The sequence below is a fragment of the Psittacula echo genome (genome assembly GCF_963264785.1).
Source record: "Psittacula echo genome assembly, chromosome: 12".
In the NCBI taxonomy this organism is placed as follows: domain Eukaryota; kingdom Metazoa; phylum Chordata; class Aves; order Psittaciformes; family Psittacidae; genus Psittacula; species Psittacula echo.
Window position 1 is genome coordinate 6,091,734 of NC_137747.1, and position 26,563 is coordinate 6,118,296.

The 26,563-nt window shown below is 55.7% G+C and overlaps 1 protein-coding gene across 6 annotated transcripts in view; it reads left to right on the plus strand.

Moving 5' to 3' along the window:
- Positions 1-3,420: 3,420 nt before the first annotated feature.
- The window catches only part of DLGAP4 (DLG associated protein 4), a gene marked incomplete at its 5' end in the record, with an annotated part of 51,976 nt that continues 28,833 nt past the window's right edge, over positions 3,421-26,563 (plus strand). For 2 of the 6 annotated variants that reach the window (XM_080627567.1, XM_080627566.1), the window contains 5 exons: positions 3,421-4,371; positions 9,728-9,945; positions 11,593-11,707; positions 14,445-14,495; positions 15,560-15,806. In XM_080627567.1, coding sequence (XP_080483693.1) covers positions 3,421-4,371; positions 9,728-9,945; positions 11,593-11,707; positions 14,445-14,495; positions 15,560-15,806 — 1,582 coding nt within the window. Of the gene's footprint in view, positions 4,372-4,932; positions 4,987-5,679; positions 5,851-9,727; positions 9,946-11,592; positions 11,708-14,444; positions 14,496-15,559; positions 15,807-20,881; positions 20,913-26,563 lie in introns of those variants that run through there. The other 4 variants (XM_080627564.1, XM_080627563.1, XM_080627565.1 and 1 more) reach the window with 4 other exon arrangements.

Sequence of the window (26,563 nt, forward strand, 5' to 3'; positions counted from 1 at the left end):
TGGGGGATGCAGTGGGGCCCTGGGAGACCTCCCTTCCCAGTGTGAGAGCTGCAGGATCATGGATTTGGGAGACTGAATTTCCAGCTTTTTCATCCTTCCAAATTAAAGAGATGGTGGGGAAGAGGCTTGTTGGGTTTTTCCCTTCCCTGACCCCACATCTTAGGAAAGTGCCAAGGATTGCAGAGAGTAATCAAAATGTAATGAAAACAGTTTAATCCATCTTAAAGGGCAACCAGCTCCCAGTGGATGCAGCAAACAGAGCATGGTGGGCACCAGGAGCCAGGAGAGTTCCTTGTCCTCCCCTGCTCCCTGCTTTCCCATCCCTTCTGCTCCTGCCCGCCACCCCCCCCCCCCAGAACCTTCACTTTCCCTCCCTCTCTGCTTGTCCCCACAGCCCCTCAGTCACCCCTCCCTGACCCTCTGCTTCTTGAGCTGTCCTGAGCCAGTCCAGCCCCCAGCCCCACTCTTCCCTTGCAAGCCAGGCTTTCCTTGCTTTGCATTTATTTTCCTTCCTGTTATTTAATTTCATTCCATTTCCCTATTTATTTTGGGTCCTAAGGCAGTTTCAATTCATCGTGGAGCCCAGTGAACACAGAAGCAGTGATGCTAATCTGCGCTATGGCAAAGCAGTCACGGGGCTGAAGTCTCTCTCTGGAGTGCCTGGGAGACTTTAGCTTCAAATATTGATTGCCCTTTGTAGGAAAAGACGTATTTACTATCAATATCCAGAGACATCCCATTATAATCAAATCAGCGCTGTGTTGTCTCCTTGGGGACTGTGTGACTCCTGCAGCGTAACGTGATGGGAGAAGCACAGCATCCATCAGAGCTGGGGTGGCCTCGAGTGCACAAGCCTGAGTGAAGGACCTTGCTGGGAGCCCGGAACTGGGGCATGGGAGGAAGGGGGAAAGAGGCCACAGTGAGCAGAGCTGAGCCTGGGCAGAGCAGGGGGTATTCAGAAGGATTTGGGCTTCACCTCTAAGTCAAGCAGGGCTGAGGCTGCCTATTTGTGGCTAGATGGAATGTAAGGACCAGATGGATGGCTCAGTCTGGAGCCTGTCCTTCTACACCCCATCCTTCTCTTGTGTCCAGAGGGTTTCCTTTCTCCTGGGGCTTTTTGTCACCTCTCTTTAACCACTGTGCTGATGCCAGCTTACACAGTGTAGGAGCAGAGCTGCCTGGCATATCCATGAGCCTCTCTTCTGTGGCACTTCTTCGGCCAGCACCCACTGCTGCTCCACCAGCTCACATGGGTGCTGTCCCATGGGCAAGGAACTCCAAAGAGGCTAATGCACCAAGCTGCTGAAGAGCACAGGGGGAAAAGGATGGCACCCACAAGTACCATAAGCAGCTGGACATTGTCAAGGCTAGTGTTGCACTGGGTGTTTTGGCAAGAGAAGCAGGTTTGCTGCTATCCCTGAGCTCAGGCCAGGATAACAGCCATGTCCTCATCCCCAAAACACATGGGATCCTAAGAAGACCCACTCCATGGGGCCATACAGCTTCCCCAGGGTTGTTCCAGGAGAGGTGCGACCCCAGGAGCAGGGTTTGCAGGATGAGGAGCAGGAGTCCCTGTCTTCACTCGCTGTCTTCAAACCTTTAGAAAGACCAGACCTTTGCTTTGCCAGCCCACTGGGAGTAAGGGTTGGATGGAGACTTTTTAAGCTATGGAATACATGGCACTTCTCTTTTTCCTTTGTGCCTCCAAACAATCATTTAAAGCCCCAGCTGCTTTTCATTATTAATGTGCTTTTCCCTGTGCGAGGAAGGAAAACAAGTCAGTCAAGTCCTATCGTCCTCCACTGGTTGCTGACTGCTCCCTGCACCAGTTTGGTCCTCGCTGCTTTTGCTGACCAGACTGCGTGCAGGAGGATGAGCTCCTAGGGGAAAACCAGAGTCAAATCTGTGGCTGAATAGGGAGAACCCAGGAGCCCCAGCTCTGCTGTTCTCAGATACACACCATTGTCCTCCTTGTTCTCTAGGAAAAAGCAAATTAGGGTTTTCTTTCTCTCAAACTCCCTGGAGGCTCTGAGGTTCAGGCACTATTTTCCCTTCCAGGTGCATTTGGGGAATATTGGATCATCCTGGGGTTGGAAAATGCACACATCTCTGTCATCGCAGCCCCCTGAGCATTCCCTTATCTTACCAAGGAGCAGCCGTTCAGCTTCACGTCCATATTTTGGGTCCCTGGATTTTGAACAAGCAGGATTTTGAATAAGTAGCCTAGGATCTCAGCCCCCAGACTTTAACACCTGTAGGATGCTTCAGTGTTTGCGAGTTGCCATTAAACAACACTCAAGCTAAAAAAGGAATTAAGAAACTAAACTAAAACCTAAAAAGGATAAGAATCAGTTTATTTAGGTTTTAAGTATGGAAAATCAACTCACTGATTGACAGCTCATCATATGTTCATTGACTTCCTTCAAGCAGCCCCAAAGAGTTTGTCTTTTCCCCCTGTATAACCCAGTGCAGACGAGGATCCCTTTGAGCCAAGCAGGACAAGATAAGTGCACTGTGGAAGCCTTCAGTGAGGAGCTCCCTTGACCTAAGGGGACCCTCTGTGTCCGGCTGCCCAGGAGCGATGCAGCAAGGCAGGAAAGATCAACTGACAGTAGCCAGCTTCAGAGGTCAGGCTCCGAGCGTTCAGAAACACCTCTGCTCTCATTATAGCTACTGAAACCATTTCCTCTGGGGTAAAACATGCCATAAACCGTGGCATTTGTTGGAGAAGAGACGTTTGACATCATATCAGATTAGCGCAGCTGCATGTGACATAGAGAACAGGGCTGGCAGCCCCTTCCGAAATCCAGGAACCACAAAGCAGAATGCAGGAAGACGGGATGCTTGGCTCCGGCCTTCCCCTGGCTCAGGCAAGGCCCGTGTGCAGGGTTTGACAGCAGGTTTTCCTCCAGCCTCCTGAACAAATGGGACAGGAGCAGTGATTTGCTGGCAGTGCCCCTGTTAGCCTGTGTTACACTGCCTGGGGACGGGATTCTATTAAATAAACATGTGCAGAGACCAGAAAAATAGCAGCAGCGTTGTTTAAGCAGGCTGCGGTTGAGCACTGAGACACACAAGTGCTTAAACTGCAGCTAGAAAGAATGAATCCTTCCCCTCCTCCTCTCCTGTACCCTGTTCTCTCCAGCACCATGTCTCATGTTCCTTCTCCTCCCTTTCTGCCGTCTCATCTCCCTTCCATGCTGCTTCCATCCCTTAACCTTGCTGGCAGTTGTTTTCAGGGCTGGACCGGCCCTGGCAAGGAAGCCCCACTGCAGAGAGGCTGCCAAAGGGGTTCTCAGCAGGCTCTGAGTGTCTGTCCTCTTCCTTCAGGTGCAGGGGAGTCTGCGGGAGAGCAGGGCCAGCTCCTGCAAGGGCTCTGCCACACCAACCCCGAGCAATGGTCTAGGAAACACTGGGACCATGAAGGGCTTAGGAGATAACAGAAGCCGCCACCTTTCCGATAACCTGGACTCCCCTCAAGACTCTCTTTATGCCCCCCAGGACAGGAACCCCTATCTCCTCAGCCCCACCGACTCCTTCACCATGGACCCCCGATTCCCAGCCCAAAACACCCTCCACGGCGACTGTCTCCTTCCACTCAACAACCAGATCTCCAACAGCAGCACATTCCCGCGCATCCATTACAACTCCCACTTCGAGGTCCCAGATGACAACCCTTTTCCAAGCCATGCCCAAGCCACTAAAATCAACCGCTTGCCTGCAAACCTCCTGGACCAGTTTGAGAAGCAGCTGCCCATCCACAGAGACGGCTTCAGCACCCTCCAGTTTCAGAGGAGCGATGCAAAGCACCGGAGCGAGAGCCCTGGGCGCATCCGGCACCTCGTCCACTCCGTCCAGAAGCTCTTTGCCAAGTCCCAGTCTCTGGAGGGCCCCACCAAAGGCAACGTGAATGGCAAGAAGGGGACGGATGATGCCAAGCAAAACCGGAGGAGCAAGAGCAAAGACCGGGCGAAGACCTCCGAGCCCAAGCGCAGGACCAGATCCAACATATCAGGCTGGTGGAGCTCAGATGACAACTTAGACAGTGATACCTGCAGCTACCGCAACCCAATGGGCCTCATGACGCTGGGCAGGCAGCCGGACCACAGCCAGCCCAAGTACTTCATGCACGCTTACAACACCATCAGTGAGCACATGCTGAAATCCTCCAAGAGCAATAACGACCTCAAGGTCACCCCATGCACCAATATCCCCATCAACAATGACTCCAACTACATTAAGAGGGGCTCCTGGTCCACGCTGACGCTCAGCCATGCCCGGGAAATGTGCCAGAAGGCCTCAGCCACGATCGACAAAGCCTTGCTGAAATCCAAGTCCTGCCATCAAGACTTGGCCTATCACTACCTGCAGGTGGGTGCAGTGAGGAGTTATGGCTTCTCCGTGCAGGGAGAATACAGGAAAACAGGGAACACACTCTCACTAGGGGCCCTATTGTGCCCTATTGCACCCTATTACCAAATAGCTCCCGATGGTTCAGCTGCCATCTCAAGTCACTTTGCCAGGAGAGGACTGGGTGGGTTAAATTCACCGTGGCCCCAGGCATAGCCCTATGGGGACACTGGTGCTGGTGGGGTCCAGCTGTCCCAGTGCTGTCCCAGGACCCCAGTCCCTGTGCTGGACCATGGCAGCGTGGGGAAGTGGTGATGTGCCCATACCAGCACCCTGATCCCTGTCTGCTGTGGGGCCCCAGCACACCCCCACTGCCCACCAGACCCTGCAGATGCTGTGGTGGGGTGGACCCTTGGGCAGCCAGGCATGGAGCTGCCCCCTTGTACCCATTACCACTTGATGCCCACCCATCTGGGTACACCAAGGGGCTGTGGCTCATATCCCAAGCACCGCCACCATCCCCGGGTCTGAAGATGACCAGTGATAACTAATGCTTACCCCCTTATATCCACGCATCGCAAGGATGTGCCGGCGTGCCCAGTAAGCCCTGCTCTACAGAGCTTCCCCGGAGCGCTGGTAGGACCTGCAGCTCTGCAGGGCATGGCTGCCTTTGGCACGTGGGGCAGGGCTATGGGGCCAGGAGGGCAGTGCCAGCCTCTCTGCTTGCATGGCACGAGCCTGCATGTCTAATGCTGGTCTGACACACACCAAGAGCGCCAGGTCACAGCACTGCCTGAAGAACATAAACCCAGCTGTGCCCTAAGAGAGAGGAATGAAGATAAATAAGCCAGGCCTGGTGGGGGGTTAAGGGGGGACTGGTCAATGTATGTATGTCTCCAGCATCCTTTTTAATGTAAAGGTGTCATGGGCTCCCCTGGCTGTGGCCAGCGGGCTTAGAAGCTTTAAAGAGCAATGAATTATTGCAGCACACCCTGCTCCCAATAGCTTGCTGGCCATGGCTGCCAATCAAATTGCGGAGGGACTTAACTCCATCAGGAAGGACATCAGGAAAGACGTTCTCGGCCTGGTTTCTTTTTCTTTGCCCTCCTCCTTATAAGAGGTTAAAGAGCTGCAGCCAGAGCATCTGCTGGCACTGATACCCCTCTGGGTGCAGTGGCAGAGCCCAGTGCAGGCAACCCAAATGCAACCGCGGCAGCCCCTTACCTTCGGGGTTTGGCCATGGCTGGGGGTAGGAGACTGCCCCGCTGGTTATTGCCCTGCCATGTAACGAGGTTATTGCCCATGTAATGAGCCTCCGTTTCTCGACAGCCTGACGGAGGGCTGTGGGCGCAGCTGGGTGGCGTGAGCCCGGCCAGCAGCTGGGCAGCCCAACCGCTGGGCTGGGAGGACACGGGGGCCACCCCGCCGCAGCCGAGCGAGCCCCCGCGGAGCTGGGACCAGCCCCTCAGCCCTGGGCCGACCGACGCGGGCAGCGGCCAGGTAGGGATCTTGTTTTGAGGGGAAGCTTTTGCCCAGCTCCCTCCCAGCCCTGACCCTCCTGGGACCATCGGACGGGGTCAGCAGCCTGCACCACCGGACTCGGAGCGGGAGCAGCATGGGTAGAGAGAACCCAGCACTCACTGTCATCGTGGATGGAGGAGCATTGGGAGATGCTGCAGTGTGAGCAGCATCCTGAGTGCCTGGGGCAGCCCTTGCAGCCATCAGCACCTCGCCTGCAAAGCCAAGATCCCAGGCACCCAGTCCAGAAACATGAGTTTTGGTGCCCCCATAACCCTACAGGTCACAGATGCTCAGGCTGAGATTGCCCACAGGTGCCTGGTGTAAGCCCCAGAGGGCAGGCCACAGGGCTCAGGGCCCTCAGGGCAGGATGGGGTGATATATCCAGGCCCCTGTCAGCATAGGAAGGGGGCTAAACTGGTGATGGAGGAGTCACCTCTAAAGCCCACTCTGTGGGAAATGTCTTTCTGCAAAGCCACATGTCCCCTGCTGCCTGAAGCAGGATGAGCCCACTCCCTGCTTGCACCATGGTGAGGGACCATGGGCATCTGCCTGCACACAGAGCCCGGTGCTTGGGGGACATGGAGGCCCTGCCCTGCTGCGGATGGGGCTGCTGCCAGGAAGAAATGGCTGGTGGGTTGCAAAGGTGGGGAAGTGCCCCTCTGACATGAGGGAGTGCAGGAGGTGCGCGATGGGGACAAGCAGGATCCCCCAGCCTCCTGGCTGGAGTAAGCCCCCAAAGCTGTTCACCTCTCCTGCCCCATCTGCAGGCTCTGGGTAATCTTGGGGCTCATCAAGGACTACTGGGAGTTCACATGATGCTTCCAGGCCCATCTCCAGACCCAGACATTGGAGCTGGGAGTGGGTAATCACCCGGCTCCAGGTCCAGCTCTGCCCTATCAGGGTTGGGGGTTTCTCAGGAGCAATCCCAAAGGTGACACAGCACTGTCCTTAGGGCAGTTCCCAGGGAGGGCGGATCTGCTCCCCATCTGTCCCCTCCTCTCCCCTCTCTAGGAGGTCAGGATCCCAATGGCCAAGCAGCTCCTTACACCTAAGAGGTGCCCCAAGCAGGGGGTCAATAGGAGCAGGCAGGGCTGAGCAGCGTCTCTGCCCCAGGCACACAGACTCAAACTCACATCCATGGACACCAAGACCACATTAAAGGGACAGGCAGTGTCGGGACTCCCAGAGGACAGTTGTACCAAGGGCACCATTAGCCTGATGCATCATCCAGATCAACCTCCCCAGTCAGACTACAATGAAGATTCCTTAACCCCCAGCAGCCTCAAAAATAAAGTCAGGATCCAGATGCTGCTGCCCTCCCGACAGCCCCACAGAGCTCCCATGGGGCAGGAAACCCGGCCAAGCTCCTTCCCAAAGGCTGCCTTGCCTAAAGGACAGATGGGACCCACAGGCAGCCTGGGCTCCAGCTTTTTCTCTTGAGGCCATACCTGAGACCACACATAGCCCTGGGGACACCACGAGGGATCCGGCCCCGGAGGGAGCAGCAGTGTCCTCGCATCGGGCACTGGAGCCTGGCTGCATGGCACATGCGTCCCTGCGCGCTGCACCCGGCCTCAGCGCGTGTGTTCCTGCGTGGTGCATGTCTGTGTGTGCTGGGGCTGGGCTGCATGGCAGAGCTGGCACACGTGTGAATGGAACCCGGGTTGCTCTGCGAGTCTCTCTTCCCTCAGACCTCCCCGAAACAATGGGAACAGGGCAGCTCCAGGATTGGAGCTCTCCCCTTTCCTCCTCTCCCCCCTCTGTTAATGCTCCAGGTGACTGGGGAATGCCCCAGGCAGAATTAAGGTAGGGGAAAACCTCAGTGTGGCCCCTTCTTCCCTTTCCCCCCCCACGCTCAGAGAGCAGAAGAGCCGGAAGATGCTGATCCTTTGCAACGTGCAGTACTGTGGCAAGGTGGTGACAGCAGAGCCCAGCTCCCAGGGACACGTGCCTGAATCCCACAGGCCTTCCCCTATATAGGGGAGGGCTGTGCAGTGCCCTGGCCCCTGCTTGGCATGCCTGGCTGCTGGCAAGCTCTCACCTTAGCCAGCGGCTGCAGACCCCAACCCTTTGCAGGCAGGAGGCTGCAACTCACCCTGAGGAGAAGGCAGGCAGCAAAATGCAGCCTCAAGGCAGACCTAACACCAACACAATGGGTACAAAAGTGCTTCTCAGAGCTCCTGCCTCCTTTAGGAAAGATCAGAACCAACCACCCCAGGTCTCTCCCATGGCAAGGTCATCCGGAGCCAGCAGGATCCCTCCTCACCTCAGGGCCACCCAGTGCGGGCAGCTGGGCTGGCTTCCTGCCCTTACTTGTGTAGGAACCTGCTGGATAACACCCGGTAGCTCTGGAGCCGGGCATCCTTTCCAGCAGCCAGCCCAGAAGCCATTGCCAAGCAGGAAGATAGCAGGAGGCAGAGTGGAAAGAGCTGGGAAAACTGGCAGCAGCAGGTTTGTGTCTTGTGTGAGACTCGTTGGTCCCCGCCTGCATCTCACACACAGGAAGCACAGTCCCTGGGTCTCTGTTCTGTGTCACCCAATAATACGGGACCTGGCTCATGGGTGCAGGCCATGATGGGAGCCCCATCACTAAAGCAGTGCCACAGGCTGTTTGAGTTCTGCTCCACATCGTGCTGGGATCATGTCCTGCCTTCTCCCACACACACAGCAAGCAGGCTGGCAGGACACGGGCTGAACCCCTGGCTACTGTGGGCAGAAGAAAGCCCTGAGTGAGCTAAGCTGCTGCACATGGATTGAGCCTGCATTTGGCACACGGCAGGCCCTCTCAGGAGAACCAGAAGCCACTGTCTGCAGATCTGAAGCTCATCTGGAGATGTTGCACCCCAGCAGCAGCAGACGGCACCCTCAGGCTGGCTCTGGCTCCCACAGAACCTGCCTGCTGTTGAACAAGGAGAAGAATAGGAACCACGCAGTGCTTGACAGCTCTGGCTCATCACAGTGAGCTGCAACACGGCTCCGTGCGTCCCCAAAGCACTACACAAACACCGGCTGATTAATCCTATGGCCCCTCGAGAAGCCCGGCAAATCCAACAGCTCCATCCAGCAGCCAATGTGGATGTTCTCAGCAGCACAAGCTGTGCTCAGCACAAGCCCCTCTGCTGCTCCCCATGGCAGTCCCGAGCCAGGCTGCTTCCCGCTGTCTGCATGGATTGCACATTGCTGCATTCCTCACATCTTCCCTTGCTTCTCCTTGACCACATCTCCTCATCTCAAGGGCAGGTCAGAGGCTGGCTACAAACTGAGTTAGCCATGAAACCAAGGCTTGCTCCTGGCAGCTCAGGTTGCCCCATCTCTGCTATAAAGGGACTTGTCAGGACCTGGCTTGGCTTCAGAAATGACTTCCATGGACTCAGAGTCACACTGAACTCAGAAACCATAGAGGGTGTTGGGCCTAGGGAAGGTCTGGGCTCTGATCCACAGGTCTACAACAGCTTTTGACTGCCCTGAACACTGTGAGCACTTCACATTAAATGAGCATGGGCTTTGCACTGTGTGCCACTCCTGCCCCAGTGCCCACCGCAGAGCTGGTGAGACTCATCCCTCCCCGTTATGTCTGGCATTGTGCAGCTTGTGTAAGCATGGTCTGGTGTGCAGGTGGCCTGCGGTGCTGGTGGGGTGAATGGCTGTGGGTAGGTGTGCTGCAGCAGAGGCAATCAGGGCTGCCTGGCATGAACTGGTAAGGGAGGGTCGGAAAGGAATTGCGCTGCCCATTCCCACTGCTCCAGCTGAGGCTCCAACAGTTGTCCTTGACACCAATCCCCCCAAGTCCCCATGGTCCCGCTGGTCCCAGAGGTGCCGTCCTCCACATCTGCTCATGCTCCCCTTACTGTTGCAGGTGCCTCAAGGGGAGTGGAACAACACGCTGTCCCGGGACAAAGACAGCGAGATCCCGTGCCGGCGCATGCGGAGCGGGAGCTACATCAAAGCCATGGGGGATGATGATAGTGAAGACTCAGAAACCAGCCCCAAACCATCCCCGAAAACTGCAGCTCGGAGGCAGAGTTACCTCAAGGCCACCCAACAGTCCCTGAGTGAGCAGAGCACCACACAAAGGTAACACTGGAGCTCCTCCAGGAGCTCTGCTCAGGTCCACAGCGGCCAGCCCAGGAGCTGATATATCCTGAGGCAGGGAAGATGACCTGAGAGGTCTGGAACCAGGTATTGAGAGAGGAAGGACCCACAGTGGCTTGAGGCAGCAGAGCAAGGGGAACACAGCAAAACCAGGCTGGGCAGGAGGCTGGTTCTTGCAGGATGGGGTCTGTGTGGCCGACCTGACCAGGTGTGATCCTGTGCAATGTCCTCACGAGCAGCTCTGCATCCCAGGACAAGGCACCAGGGGCTGGAAGAGGCTGTCAGTGCTTCAGGTGCTGCGGCTCAGGAGGAGCAAAGGGCAGCAGGAGGAGGCAGCAGCCACCATGGATGAACTGGTGATGTTCAGCAAACAGAGGCAGAAGTGAGGGTATAGCAAGCAGTGTGGGGACCCCTCAGGGTAGCCCCAGATTGCTGACCAGATGCTGTTTTCTGCTGAGAGATGGTGGCAAAATTAACTGTGGGGAGCCCTGGAAATGCCTGCTCTGAATTCATCCCTGTTCCCTACCTTCACATTCACTTCAGGGGGAGCAGAGCTGGGTCCAGGAGTCTCTGATGCAAAATACTTGAGAGACAGATTCTTCCTATCTTGGGTTGACGGTCCATTCAGGTCATGTCCATCAGGGTATGACCTCAGTGGGGCTGCTGAAGTCCAGCCAGAAGCCATGGGCAGCGTTTAGGAAGCCAGAGTATGGTGTTAGAGCAGGAGAGGCAGAGCTGGATGAGCTGTGGACGCAGCTACATAGGAGAGGAGGGGTCCAGGCAGTGCTGGGCTGCACACGGGCATTGCTGGAGGTTCACCGCAGGGAAGGAGGGGACCCCGCAGCCCTTGGTGCTACGCTCCAGTGAGGAATGTCGCATCCTGGTGTGCCCGTCATCCTCCAGCCAGGCCGGTGAGGTCCTGTGCCGGGCACAGGACAGGCCCAGCGGCAGCAGAGGCAGCACCGGAGCATGATCACGGCTGCCCTCTGCCGACCACCACCTCGCTCCCCCCAGCCTCAGGGAGCTTTTTGGATGCTGTGGCCACTTCGGCTGCTGCAGAGCCTCCCTGGGGGGCCCCGCCAGCCTGGGACAGCCCTGGGATGGCAGCGGGGACACCGTGCCCTGGCACAGCCCCATGTCAGCCCTCGATGAGACCCTCGGTGCTAGGGCTGCAGCAGCACTGGACCTGTGGTTTGGGACAGGAGGGGCTGCAGGGAGGACAGGCACAGCCTTAGCCAGGACAAGGCACGGATGAGTGAGACATGTTCGATCCTTGTGAGAGGGTCTCTGCCCTTCCAAAGTCTGTTGCCTGCTTTGTGACTTGGCTTCCCCATGGGCAGACTGCAGTCAGGGTGGAGCCCAGTGGGAGAAAAGACTTCTCCCTGCTCTCATCACACAGCAGAGTGGAGATTCAGGAGGTACCACAGTCCTGCCAGGAGGAGTGCTTCCTTCTGCTCCAAGAGCAGTGCACTGGGTGCCCAGCATCACCTCCGTGCTGCCCCATGTGCCTGTGCCTGGCAGAGGGTACCACAGGCAGGGGTGATCTGGCTGCTCTCCTGGCAGGGCAGCAGCTCCAGCACAGCCCCAGGTGCTGGGGACACCCCTGACACCCTCTTTCTCTGCTGGCAGGAGCCTGGACCGCCTGGACTCTGTCGAGATCCTCCTACCTCCGAAGTTCCCAACCTGGGAGGAAGAATACAACCAAATCTCTGACAGCATCAACGAGTCCAGTTGCATCAACCAGGTGAGATGCTGGAGTGCTGGTCCCCATTGCACCAGTACACCCCAGTGAGAAAGGAGGCCAGCTGAGGGCAGAGAGGAAAATCCTTTCCTCCCTTCAAAATAAGGCACCAGCTGCACTCTGGGAATTGCACATAAACCCTGGCAGCTTCACCAAAGTATCAACGCCTGCTCCTTCATTACAATTTATATTAGACCGCCCTTTCCCTCGCTTTGCCTCCTCTCAGCACTGCTGGTGCAGCTGAAGTTACTCTGCCATGGCCACAGGAGCAATGCTTTGCAGCAGTGGGTGAAGCTCAGTGCTGCTCTGAGCACAGGGTCCCATCATGTCACCACCCAGAAGCACATGTAATGGTGCTTGCTCCTGCTGCAAGCTCCTTGTGCCCAGTGGCTGGGTACAGAGCCCGTGCATCCAGCCTGGGGCCCTGCAGTTGCTCACCAGGGATGATAACCCTGCGTAGCTTTGAGGGCCTCATCCCTCCTGCAGCAGGCTGGACCCAGGAACAAGGTGCCTATAATCCAGGAGACTGTCCTGCCAGCCAGCTGGGGACATCTCCCTTGGATATCCCTGTTTCCCATGGGAAGAGCAAAGCTGAGGATGCCGGTGAGGCTCTGATGGTGGGTGGCAAACCCCTTGCCACTGGGTGGGCTCATGCCCTGACCCCAACCTGTGGGATGCAGCCAGTGCGAACTGGGTTTAACACCTCATCCCACACTAAGCCCCCTCCTTGGGATTACTCTGGAGCAGCTATAAGCCAGCTGCCTCACAGGCCAGGAAATAGCCCATGCCAGGATGAGGCCTCTGCAGAGGTCCCATGTGCTTATCTCAGCCAAGGGGCCTGTCATTTTGGTACACAAGTGGAGGCCCCCAAGGCACCAATGGCTCCACAAGCTTTACTCAGCCCTTTCGCTGTCACCCTGGGCCCCTGTCACATCCCACGTCCGTTCACACGTGTCTGCATGGGAACATGTGCACACACGTGCCCCATCGGTGCTGCCCCGCTCCATGCACAATGATCCAGGGTGGCAGCATGAGGCTGGGGTTAAAGCAGCGGGGTGGGCACCACGAAGCAGAGCATGCAGGAGGGTGAGTGGTGTGTGTGTGCCCATGTTCCCCTCCAGCGGTGTGGGGCTCTGAGCTCTTCCCTGTTGCAGCCCAGCCTCTCCCATCCCTTGGCTGGTTTCTCCTGCTGTCACAGGGCAGTTGGAGCCCCTGGTTCAGAGCTTTGGGGCACAGGGCATTGCTCGCGGGCATACATGTTCCTTGTGCTCAGTCTCGTCCCTTGTACATCAACAGCAATGTGCTGGCTGTCTCACTGCACAGAGAAGGGGTCAGGACCGTCGCATTCTTGTCCTTTGCATGTAAATCCATGGCTGAGGCTAGGTCTCCTTGGGCAAACAAGCAGTGGGCTCAGTTTGTGCTCCGTCCCTCTCTAAAACTGCCATTTAGCAGCTGAGGGCAGCACCTCCATGAAGACATCAGAAGGGTCTTGGAGCTGGAGGATTTGAGCAGCCCACAACGTGGCAGGGTTGGGATTTAGAGGCCTCCCAGGAACTGTGTATCTGTTGATCCAGGATGGAGCTGGTACAGCCACCGATGTGTGCTGATCTCATCCTCCAGCAGGTCTGACCTGCCTTTCATCCAGTGCCAGAGGCAGCTTCTCTCCTGCCCTCACTTTGGTGTGACCTTCAACACCTTCCTTGTGTGTCCAGCAAGACACCAGTGTCCTCCCACATAGAAGAATCCCAGATCTGAAAGGCAACTCCACTCCACTTGGGTTTGTCCCTTGCAAACCTCTGGAAGTCCAGGATTCACCGGGTGTGCACATCAGCATCCATCCATCATAAACCAAGGGGACCATGGCCAGAGTCAGCTGGTGACCCCCAACACCTCTTATCCACACTTTGAGCTGTGCCCTGTATAGAAGGGCTGCACCCAGCCCCCAGAGCCAAGCCTATTCCTTTGGGTACGTTTTGAGCCTGGATTCTTCCCAAGGTGGGTCATTTTGGGCGGCTTGTGCTGGACAGACCTCATAGAGTGGATGTGCTCTGCAGGTCAGGGATGGAGAGGAGGAGAAGGCATTCATTCCCACAGGCAGTGTCTGTCAGGCGTCTGTCCTTATGCAGAGTGTGTGCTGTGGCTTTGCTATGGAGAGAAGGCAGAATCACTTCCGTGTGGCTTCTCCTGATGCAGGGACAGAGGCCATAGCAGCAAAGTGGCCAACTCGACCTCATTGGGGTGAAGGGTAGTTTTGCTGACATGAAGCACTCAGACTGCCCATCCACCCCAGCTCTGTGGGCTGTGGAAGCCCATCCACTGCTCCTGGCCACACTGTGATGTGCTGGCCAATGCCGGGGGCTTCACAGAGGCGCCAAATGGGAGCCACATCAGCCTGTATCCATCAGCCACAGTGAGCCAAGAGGTGTCCCATCATTGTGTGTTCCAAGTGTGCCCTGTGTATATACATGGATCTATGGTGCATACAACAGGCTGGATGCATCAGCAGCTTCTCTCCGTCTGGGAGGCGTCCCGTGGAGCTTTGCCATGCCATGTTTGTGCCGCTGTCTGAGGAGCCTGTGCGGCACCGTGCTTGGCATCTTATGAGCTCTGAAGTTTGTATTCGAGTGCCAGAAGCTGTGGCTCTGACAGCTCCCCTCGTCCTCGGTCCCTGTGCAATGGCTGTCTGTGTGAGGGGCTCCCCTGTTCTTGGCCTTTAACCTTCTCCAACTCTTTCTTCCAGATCTTTGGACCCCCCTCACTTATCCCTCAGATATTTACCCATGGAGAGCAGGTACCGTCCCGCTGGCGTTTCCCACTTCCTTCTTCATGGAGCTTTCTCGGGTCAGCCCTGGCACCCATGGCAGGGTGCAAGGCAGGCTGTGGGGTCAGCCCATACCCGGGGCCAGCAGGAGGAGGAGGAGGAGGAGAAGGAGGAAGAAGAGGAAGGAGAAAGCCAGTGCTCCCAACTGGGCCCTGCAGGGCAGCTGGAGAGCTTGGTTCCCCTGGCCCCAGTGCAGGGTTGAGGACCAGTAGGTTTAGGGGGAAAGTAGATGAGCTTTTTGAGCCAAACCTTGTGTAGCTCAGGTGCCAATGCTGGGCAGAACTGTCCCTGAAGGGAAAGGGCCAGAAGAGATGGAAGTGAGCAACAGGGCCAACCTCAGTACCTCTCATCTGTATTTCAGAATGGTCTGACTCTGGTTTAACCCAGGTGAGCCTCTCCAGAGCCCATGTTTGACCAGCCACCGCTACTGGAGAGGGGCCACGGCTGGGAGGGCAGGGAAGGCAGCAGAGAAGCAGGGAGTGAAGCTCCTGCGCAGCTCACACCTCACTGCAGCCACCAGGCCCTCTCCTGGTCCCCACAGTGGATGGAGCCCGATGTGCTACAGAACCCGTCCATGCAGGCTGTCCCTGGCCAAGGGTGGAGGCTGTACCCCCAGCCCACACCTCCCCTTCTTTCTCTGCACTGTACCCGGCTGCAGGGCCAAGGCCATCTCCCCACAGTGAGGAGCATGTCTGCCCCAGCAGAGCCCTGCAGCTGAGGCTGGTGGGGCAGGGGGGCCTGTCAGAGCCTGCATTTTAGCTCTCTCATGTGCTCTCAGCCTCTCCATCAGAGACTGGGCGCTGTTTCACAGGCACTGTGGTGGTAAGTCTCTCCTACTCCACAAGCAGGGACCTTGCCTCCAAGGAGCGTCCCCTCTCTCCTCTCTCTCAGCATCCTGCACTCCACCAGCACTGGTGCACCTCGCGGTCTCATCTGCTGTAAGCAGGACCAGGCAGCAACAGCAGGAGGGGGAAGGGAAGGGAAAGGGCTGCCTGAGGCAGGGGGTGACTGGCTCTGCCCCTCTCCCTGTGCAGGCACCGGAGCCGGAGCTGGGGGAGCAGTACGAGGCAGTCTGCGACTCTACCTACAGCGAGGCCGAGTCGGCCGCCGCGGAGGTGCTGGACCTGCCTCTGCCCAGCTATTTCCGCTCCCGGAGCCACAGCTACCTCCGAGCCATCCAGGCGGGCTGCTCGCAGGAAGAGGACACGGGCTCCGTCCGCTCCATCTCCCCCCCGCCGACGGGCAGCCTCAGCGGCAGCAGGACCCTGCCCACCAACAGCAGTGAGTGCAGCGGCGGCGGAGGGGAAGGGCTGTGAGGGGACAGGGGATGCTGCTGCCCATCGCATGTTGAGCACGTGAGGCACTGGGCTGAGATACCTGTATCTCCAGCCATGCTTGTTCAAGACTTCGGTGGGCTTATAAGAGGTCAGCAGCCAGGCATAGCGCTTGGATGACTGGGTCCCTGGATGATGCTGGATCTCTGGATGCAGGCAATGAAATGGCATACAGGTTGCTGGGATCTAGCTGGCATGGCTGATGTGGCCTGCAGAGGTCTAGGAGAGCTCTGGACCTTTGCAAAGGTGCATCACTGAGGCTTTAATTGGTTGGTGTTGTACAAAAGGGGCCTCCTGAGCAGCACACTGGTATTTCTCAGCTTGATAGCATCAGTCTGGGCCAACAGAGGTGGGTGCACCATTGTCTGCAGGTTTAAAGGTCTCTCTGCTCCACGCAGGGCTCTGGGGTGAAACAACTGAGAACCATCACCCATTTACTTCCCATGGACACCTTCCTGCTCCAGCACCCATACCCCAGCCCAGAAGAACTGCTCTCATCATGTGCCCAATCCCTGAGAGGGGGTTTGGGTTTCTTCTCTGTCGGGACCCATCCTAAAGAGGCACCAGCGCAGCAGCACTGTGCTGACGCCTGCTTCTCCTTTGAGGGCAGGATGGGAATTGAATCATAAATCAAAGGGGTTCAGCAGCAGCTGAAGTGCAGTGAGCTCCATTTCACGAAGGGCTGCTCCTCAGGGTCTGTGTGGGGAGCAGGGCTGGGTGGGAGAGCCCTGACAAGCTGTCACACCTTTGACAAGACAGGTCCTCCCACAAACGCCTGTGGCACTCGTGCATTACAAGGCAATTAGATCCCATTTGACAGCCAGCGAGACAGATGATGAGCTGCCCTTGATCAGCTTTAAACAAAGCTCCGTGCCTTGCGAAGCTGGAGACTCAAAAGCCCCAGTGAAACCTATTCATCTAATTGCCAGCGTTCGGCCGACAGCCGCACTGTCTCCTGAGCATTACAAAGGGCTCCCCAGCCCCAGCTGCTTCTTATTAGCAGCAGCACTGGGAATTGCTTGTTTAATAGGCTGCTTGTAATACAGAGCTGAATATTTGATGTCCAAGGGAAACAGGAAAGCAGAGGTGAACAAAGCACAGCAAAAGGAGAGGAGAATCTTCAGTGTAGAGAGCTCAGCCCAGGCTCCACCCATCGCACCAGTGACAGCAGGGAAAGCTCACACCAAGCCAGTTCCTACTCGAGCTTTTCCCAGTCTATCCAGTGCCATCTGGTAATTCCACCTGTGCTCAGAGCATCCTGCTCTGGGATTCAGCAGCCTGTTCTCAGAAAGCCAGGAGTCTGCTCCTTATCCTGTGCTCAAATCTCTTCCAGGGAGGCCAGGGAACCCAGCTCTGCCTCCTGCTCCAGGACTGGGCTGTCTCTGTTGACCCATCTTACCAGTGGTTAAGATGCTGCTGAGAGTGTGAGCTCTGTAGGACAGTGACTCTCTGGTTCTCCCTTTCTGCTGACCCCCTCATGGCAGCTCCGGGTGCACAGCATGACTGCCCATATGAATGGGATTCAGACACCATGTGCCTGTTCATATGCCAAACCTTTGCCAAGCCCAGGCTGGGAAGAGAGCACTACATAGGAGAGATATTCCTCAAAGTCATGACAGAACAGCCTCCCTTCAGCATTCAACCTGCTTTCTGCCTTCTTTTTGCTTCCTTTATTTATTTATTTTCATCCTTAAATTAGAGGGATGGCTCCCAGAACCATCGCTGTGCTGGGAACCCTGCCCTGGAGAAGGCAGATCCCAGCCCAGTCCCCTGGTACTGATGCTCTTGCAAGGGGAGCACGACTGTGCTCAGTGGAGGAAAGACCAAATACCTGCACACCTCCGTGCACCTCTCAGCACAAAGCAGCATCGTGCTGACCAAATCCCCAAGGGCTGGTTCGCTGTGGGATACGTTTCCATGGCTCCTGAGAAAGTCACGTAGAGCTGGTTTGTGAGGGATGGGTGCAGGCACCCTCCTCCTCACCCTCCTCTGTGCGCAGTGATTACCCAGTGTCTGGGTAGGAAGGCAAGTTCTGCTCCTTTCTTCTCATGGCTGTCATGGCCTTCTCTTCTTTATGGGGAAAAAGTAGTGGTGTGAAGGTAAAGGAGAAACCAAACCAGGCTAGGAGATGCTGTTCAACCTGTGTATGAGCAGCCACAGACAAAGAGTAAGGAACCACCCCAACCCCATTGCTAATTCAATCAGCCAGAGCACCCTTTCAGGAGAGAGACTTATCATTGCCTTCAGACTTTCTCCTTCTTTTTGACCTAGATTTCACGTTCCAGAAATAGCTTTCTTTGACATACCAGAGTGAAAGAGATTAGAGTGTGTGTGTGTGTATGCGTGCACGCACGCGCCAGGGAAAAATTTGTGTCATGTGCTCCATCAGTGTTTCTAAGGGGGAAAAACAGGCACATAAACATGTTCCATAATCTATTCATATGTCTATAGGACACAAAGAGATGCATGACAACTGTTTCTGTTCACATTTAAGTGTTAATTTTTCACCTCTCATCTTTTCCTTATTGTGGACATTCCACTACCAAGCCCTGTGCCCAGACAGTGCTCCCTTTTCCCCAGGAAGCCTGTACCATGGCCACAACCCTGCTCTCCAGTTCCACTGCCAAAATACCTCTGTTCTTCTGCCTCAGCAAAGCTGTGTTTGATGCTCTTTGCTGCCAGGCTTCAGCTCTACTACAGGCAGCACCCAGCTCAGTAAGCTCTGTTCTGCTGCGTGCACGTCTCTCTGGCACCAGGAATGGCTGCAATGGGTTTGAGCCCCATGGAAATGTCACTTGCTGGGTCCCCAGGAAGGCGGGAGCTGCAGCTCTCCTGTGATGCTGTGCTGACCCGAGCAGAGGCTGGGGAGATTGAAGCGGTTGCCCATAGAGCTTAATACTGGGAAGTGAGCCTGGCTCCAAGGTCCTGGCCAAGCCTGCTCCTGCAAAGGAGTTGGAAGGCAGGCAGCTGCCAGCCTTTTCCTTTGGTAATACAGTTGGAAAGCCAAGTCCTTGCTGCTTGTTTTCATCAGATGACAGGAAAGGGAGTCGACAGTGCTGTCTTCATGGGAGAGGAGGAGAAACTGAAACACCAAGGGGGAGCAGAGCCTCTGGGGGAGCAGCAGCAGGGATCACACAGAGTGTAGTGCTCTGCCCATGAGGCCACCCTGGTTGGAGAGCAGTGTGCCGGGCACAGCAGACATCCAGGGCTGAAGGGCCTGGTAGCATCCCAGCACGGTGGCCCTGCTGTCATTGATGTGAATCCGGTGAGCACAGAGCTGCCCTAGTATTGGGCAACCACAGATGCTGTGTTGTGTCCCTGCTGTCAGTGATGCTCAGCACCTCCCTGCACCTCCCTATGGGGCTACAGGGCTCATGCCATCACCCAGCAGCAACCAACAATGATCTAACCTCAGACACACACATGTCGGGACAGCAAGATTGAGTGAGGTTTAGTGAGGACAAGCAAATGGGGAATTCTTTGTGTGCATTTCTCTTTGTCCTGTGTTGGTTTTCCTCTCCTTTAGGCTTTCCCATTACTTTTTCCATTTATTGAGCCACAATGTGGGTACTTCTGAGGATTCAGGAAGAGATCAGCCCAGAGGTCCACGGAGCCGCTCAGCCTGTGTGGTTAAGGGGCTCTCATCCCAGAGCTGCTCTGCACTCCTAGGAAGCAGCAGAACTGAAAACAAGTTTTCTTGTTCCCCTTGGTGGGCAGTGATGAGGAGAGGCCCTGGGTGCAGGTCCCAAGTCTCAGGGCTGATTCTCTGCTGAAATCCTCCTTTGGCCCCACTTTGCTGCTCTGAGAGCAGCAGCAGCGGCAGCACATCCACAGCGATTCCATCACTTTAGTGACTTAGCCCTGCCTGTACTGTGTATGAGCTCAGTGTGGTGCTTCCTCAAGGTGCTTTGATCTCTCCTTGCTGCAGACCAACCCTTCTCCACAGGCAGCTCAATGAACCCACCGAGTCATAGATAAATCAGAGCATCCAAGCACTGATGCTAAGAGTGAGGAGTTGGCGCAGCACATGTGTTCCTGGCAGGAGCAGCACTGCCTGTAACGGCACAGGCCCTGCACCCTCCTGGTGGTCACTCCACGCTGGGCTTGTGGGCATCCGCTGCTCCGTCCCATGTCAGACCATCGCACAGTGTGGCTCTGGTCTTGCAGGACTCTCCCTGCTCACAGTCTGGGCGAGCCTCATGCTCAGCTCTGGATGTTTGTGTGTGTGGAAGGATGTAGCTGGATGCTGCTCCAGCATCTAGCATGCCTGTGCCCAGAGTGCCAAACCCAGCGTGGCTCCTGGCTCTCCCGTGTAGCCTGCACCAACCGTGCTCTCCTCCGCACTTCCATCCTCCCTCATTCTGCCATGCCGTGCCTGGTCCCCCCCCAGCGGTGCCCAGCGGGACGGAGCCGCCGGCGGGAAGCCCCCGCCCAGGGAAACACCCGTTTCCCCCGGGTTTACTTTTCCATCCATTGTCTCCGCGCTGGAAAACCTCCCCGCCCGCCAGCCCCGCGCTCCGGCGGAGCAACCCTAGCGGCGGGTGAGTGGCAGCTCCCGCGGCCGTGGCCAGTCCCGGAACCGTGAGGCCGATCTCGCCCATTACCGGGCCCCAGAGCGGGCCTGTGCAGGTACCGCCTGGGCCGTGCCCCGTGCCCGGTACCCAACGCGAAGCACCGCGCGGAACCGCGCCCGTCGGTGGGCGCGCCCCGGGGCGGTGACGCGCGTGCGCGGGGCGGGGCGGTGACGCGCGGGGCGGGGCGGGGCCCGGTTTAAGGCGCGGCCCCGCCCGCGGGGCGCAGCCGGAGCAGGCGGGCGGGCGCGGTGAGTGCGGCGGTGGCGGCATCGGCGCGTCTCCTCCCTCCTCTCGCCGTTGCCCGCAAGGAGCAGCCGGACGCGGCGCCGGGCCTGTTCTTCCCCTCACCGGGTGCGGCCCGTCCTCCCCTCCGCGGGACTCGACCGAGCGCTCCCTTTTCCCCCCTCCCTGTTTCTCCGGTCCCCTCCGCCCCTTCTTTGTGTCTCCCATGGCTTTGTGTCTGGAGCTCCTCAAGCAATGTGAGTGACTGCCCGGGGCGCGGCGGGCGGGCGGGGGGCCGGGCCCTGCATGGCTCCGCGGCGGGGGTGCCGCGCCCTGCCCTGCCTTGCCTTGCCTGCCCTGCCTGCTGCTGCCGCCGCCGCTTGCCGGTGCCGCCGCCCCGCCGCGATCTCGGGTGGCGCTTCCGCTTCCCACGCGCAGCTCGGTCCCCGCGGGGCCGCTGCGGGGAGGGGGTGCCCCGTGCTCCTACCCGAGCCGCTTTCGCTGTGTCCCCGCGGGCAGAGCCGGGCCCTGCGGGGCGGGTCGGGGGGTGCTTGGCTTCGGAGCGGGTTGGGCTCCCCAGGCAGTTGCGGGAGGCCTTCGGGCAGCCTCTGCGTGCTGGAGGAAGGAGGCAGCGCTGAGCTGAACGCGTCCTTCCCCCCGGACACCGGCTCTGGTGTCAAGGTGGTGATGGGGTTCTCCCTCCCCTCGAGAAGAAAAGGGCGTTTATTGTCTTCAGTGAGGAAGCTGGCATTTAGCAGCGCAGCAAACTGGCATCCCCTGGCCAGAGCAGGACTGAAAAGTCCATTTTCTTTGCCTGTGAGAACAGGTCGTGGCAGAAGGTACCTGGTGGTGCAGCTCAGCCTGGAGCTGCCTTACCCTGGCCCAAGAGTTCAGGTGGAAGGGCTCTGAATCTCATTGCAGGTGTAGCATAGGTGATGTGTGTGGTTGGTTTTGAGCAGTAAGTCAATGTAGCTCTTAATTCCTCCTCCAGTCCTCATTAAGAGGTTCAGAAAGGCGGGATCATTTCCAGGATGCTGTTGATAGGACTGATATTGCTCTGCAAATGTACGGAGCTTGACCTCAGGTTGTGCAGAAAATGTGTGTTTGAGACAGGAATTAGGATCTGTCAATACCAGGCTGTACCTTCCCACTTGGGGGAGGAAGGGAAGAAAAGGGGAAGGAGAAAAAACCCCACAGCATGTGGCATTGGATCCGAAAATAAATTCCAATCATGTGGGATGATAACAAGCCAGATTGCCAAGTCGTGTAAGTTGGCAGACTTGACTCCAGAGGGTCCAAATTACTTAGCTGGTAATTGCTCTTCCAACAGGAATTTGCTGCTATGAAGTTACACATTCCTGAATGTGCGGAGAAAAGCAAGCCTGCCTAGTGATCAGAACTAGCCTGCTTGTCTTTCAGAGCAAGATGATTTACATGTGTGTGCTCTGCAGGGGTACCAGGTATTCAGAAGGAGGTTATCTGCAGGATTGGATGTGTTGCAGTCATGGAAAACCTAGAAGCTCATCTTTAAGGTGCAAGTGCGAAGCTGCTATATGCTATTTTTGCAGCTATAGCTTGCTATTTCTATTCCACTTCTGTAGTGGCAGCGTAGGAGTTCTTGGTGTAGCTGAGGGCCCTGGGATCTGTAACTTAGCCCTTGAAGTGCTGAGGCATAACTATGATGCTGTGTGCCAGGTCTGAAAGGACAGGATGACCCTGTGCAGCCCTGCCAGGTCCTTGTCAGCAAAGGTGGTAATGTTGGTTTCTGTTATATGACTTGACTATACAGAGAATACTAAGAATGTGGTGGGGTTGCATAAACCACGGAGGGCTCTGAGGCCAACAGGTACCTTGGTGCAACTTGATCGGCTGTAACTGGTGTCCCAGCCCTGTAGCTGATGGGGGCAAACATAGTCAGCTGCTGGGAGAGCTTGCATTTCGCTTCGCAGCTGTGTGTGAGTCAGTAGTTGGATACTCGGTTGCTTAATGTGTGCATGCAGTTTACATTTGTGGACGCTTCTGACTACTTAGCTCAAGGTTATTCATCCGCTGCTCCAGTCTGATGTGTAATGCATGGGAGACCTGCTGCTCTGTGAGCTCATTCATAGCTGTGCATGCTGCCAGAGCAATATAATTTAGAAAGCATTTAATGGATAACTACTAACCACCAGGTGCTTACAAATAACTGTATGTCAGTTCTTGTCTCCTGTATAGATCCTCCCTGTTTGAGTCCAGACTGAACTATTCACCAAAGCCTGTAAAAGTCACTCTGTGACACTTAACTTCTCTAACACCACCCCACACACACTACACACCTTCCTGCAGAAGCCAGGTTGCAGAGCTGTGCTGCACCAGGGCATGGTTTGTCTCCTCACCTGGTACTTTTGCTCTGGATAACCTGTGCAAATGGCCTCAAATATTTGGTGGATTGAGGAGGCATAATTGGATTCAGTGCGGTGCAAGTTACAGTGACATATGTGAACTGGAAGGATTAAGGCTGTATGGGCGTGTGGCCCTGCTCAAGGAAAATCCACTTTAATTTCTGCAGTGAAAAGTCATCAGTGTGTTTCCTATCAGAGCAGATTTAAGAAGGGAGGGGAGAAATACTAAGTATGATTGCTGTTGGCTTTGAAAGGTGATTAATGTTCAGGCTGTTGGATCAAGTCCTGTGAAGGCTGTAGTTGGGTTTGAGGATGAGAATGGGGAATTTGAGTCCCTCTGGAATTGCTCACAAAAGAATGAGTTTATCCTTCCCTTCTCTCCTGGTCTCCATGCCAGGCTGCCACCTGGACAGAGGAAGAAGGGGGGCACAAAATGACACCAAAGTGTTGGATGTAAGCTGCCTTTAAACAAGTGGAAGTTAAACTGTTCGCAGATGGGTTAGTTAATGAGGGGAGTGGGGGTTCTGTCCTCTTCAATTTGTCTTGCAAAATTAATGAGTTGCTGGTCCTTTGTGCAGATGGTCACACACTAACTCGGCCTTCTGTCCCCTGGAGAAGCAGTGGCTGAAGTCCTGACCTGGGCTTTAGCCCTGTGCTTCACTTCTCCGGTCTGCTGGGGTGTGGATTGTAAATGCAAAAGGCACCATTTCAAAAGCATTTGCAATGTCCACTGAAAGCAGTGAGCTGGCTGCGCAGGTACATCTGCTCCAGTTTTATGGGCAGTGTATGGTAGGGCAGTAGCTGTGTCTACATAGCACAGTGTGGCTGTTAGTCTACTGTTGAGGGTAGGTGACAAGCAGTCTGGAGGAAGCAGTGGTCCCCAGACCAGAGACTGATTTCTGCAGAGGACAGGGCTGTGGGTTATGTGTTATCAGGCCTCTTCCCAAATTTCCATGTAGCATTTCAATACTGTGAAAGACAGCTGAGTTCTGATCGTCTCCTACTTCCCCCTGGGGTTCTTGGTGGTGGGCTTGGTCTGTGTTGTGAAACTGCCAGTAAAGGTATGGAGGTGCACATGCACCTACTGGGATGCAAGGAGGATGTCCAGTACCTATGTGAGTGCTGCAGCCTGCCCGCTGCTGCTTCGTCATAGGAGGAGGTGCACACAGGAACCTGGTTATCCTCACAGCTCTACAGGCTCTCTGGGGTTATGTTTGTCTGCCCTGGCAACACCAAGAAAATAAAGACAGTCTCTTTAAAAGGGACTTGCTTGAGACAGGCTGTAGCTTGCTGCACCAGACAGCAGTGCTCAAAAGGGGAATAATGTAAAGATGCATACATTTTAAACACTTGCACTAGTATTTACATCAAGGACACGCTGATCATCAGTCTTGTGTATCTGACTTGGTGCTCTTCATTAAGACATCCAGGTTTCACTGTAATGATCTTTTCTTCTCAACCTAGTTCTAAGAGATCAAAGCTTAAGCAACTGTGTTGTCTCTCCAGTTTGAAGTTGGCCAAGAAACTTGAGTGGTGAATGTTTCAAAGGTTCTTACTTACTGATTCTTACTTGTGGTGCAAGTCTTTCAGAGCTGGAATTAAAGATTAGAAGTTGTATATGCCTTTACTGAGGTGCTGTCATAGTGCAAGGAGATATTTGATGAAAGCTGAAAGGTATTTAAGTGTTGATAAAAGGGAATTTTTATTGCAAGTTCTTGTTGTAAGAGTAGTCCAACTTCTAAAACCTATTTTCCTTGTTTCTTATATTCTGGGAGTGGTTGAGGATCTGACTGGAAAGAGGCACAGCAGGGAATTTGCTGTGCTCAAGACTAAAACTGTGGATACGTGAGGGTGGGTGTATCTACAGCTGCATTAAATTGAAAGCTAAAATTGGAAAGTTAAAGCATGGATATTAAATCCTCTGTAGGCCTCCTACATAGGACAGTTCATAAAACAGTTACCTGTGTCTGAAGCTAGAAAATGAGCCAAAGGCTACTGTGGAGTTGTCCCCAAGGGAGTCCCTGGACCCTCTGCTAAAGGCCTGTGTTAGGAGCTGTGCTGCTGGAGAGCAGTGTGTTGGGGCAGCTTGTGAGCCAGCACACTGCTGCAGCACTGCTCTTTGCCTCTTGTAAGGTCACTTGAGCAATGGCTTTGTCGGGAAGCCTTCTCTTCCTCGTTTGAACCCTGAGGCTTTTCTCTGTCTCTCAGCTTGGCCCAAACATGGGGTTCTGAGTCATGACGTTTCTGTCCAGGAACCTTTCCAGGTTTTGGTGCGCTCTGTTGAACGGTGACCAGTGTGTTCTCGTCTGACCTGCTGCTCCAGCAGCAGTCCTGGGCTGGGAATTCTGGCGCCTTAGCGCTGCTACTGAGCAAAGCAAGCTCCCTGGTGATGCAGAGCTGGTGCAGTGCCCAGCCTTGTGCAGCATGGACTGGGACTTTCCAGGGAGGTGGGTTTGAGGAGGTGGGTACTAGTAGAATAGAGTTGGAGAGCTTTCCCCAGTGCCTGAGCAGGTGCTTATTCTGATCCCTTGGAAATAAGAGTGCTGGACAGTGATTGCACCTCCTGAGCTCTGGTCCTGGACAAGGTAGCTACTTTGCTTTGAAAGCACTGAGTTTCAGTGAACCTGAAGTTTGCAGTGTGACAAGAACAAGGCTTTGAGCAGGGGAATCCTGGATGCAGCCTGTTCCCTCAGCCATGATGCTGCTGCTGCTGGCCTTTGCACTTGGCACCAGGCTCCAGTGTCCGCATCTCACTGTCACCCTCCAATCTTCTAGGGCATTCTGGAGGCTGCTGCTGCTGCTAATAGTGGTATTACACCACACATTAGCTTTTATCGCTGCTCTGTTAACGTGCTCACTGGAGATGAGTGCTGCAAAATGCTCTGGGTTGCTAAGAGGAGGGTGCCAAAGCAGGATCTTGCAGCCCTGCTCGCTCAGGAGTCATTCATGCTTAAGTCAAACACTGAATCAGGCTGATCGGGGGAAATCGGGTCTGTGGTGGAAGGGAAAGAAAAAGCTTCTATGGATGTCTTCAGTTGTGTTGCCTGTGTAGCTGCTGGTGCAGATGTTGTTCCCTGTCAGCTGTGCAGGGTGTGCATGCTGCTGTGTGTGCTTTCAGTGAATGGCTTGGCTGTGGCAGGTCTGTTTCACCTGATCTGCTTGTTCACTGCAGGCAGCAGCTGGGGCATCCCCGGCTTTTGGCTGTGGGATGCTTTAACCCGTTTTCGTAGTGCTTCAGGGGACAAGGTCAGTGTGGCATCAGGACTGCCTGGTCCGCAAGGTTAAGAGAAGCTGTGGCTGCCCCATCCCTGGCAGTGTTCAAGGCCGGGTTGGATACAGGGGCTTGGAGCAAGCTGCTCTAGTGGAAGGTGTCCCTGCCCGTGGCAGGGGTTGGAGCTGGATGAGCTTTAAGGTCCCTTCCAACACAAACCAGTCTGTGATCCTATGAGAAGGGAGGCAGTGCACGTTGTGTGAGGGCTGCGGGGCGGGCGGCAGCGAGCAGGAGCCGTCCCGATGCCGAGCGGCCC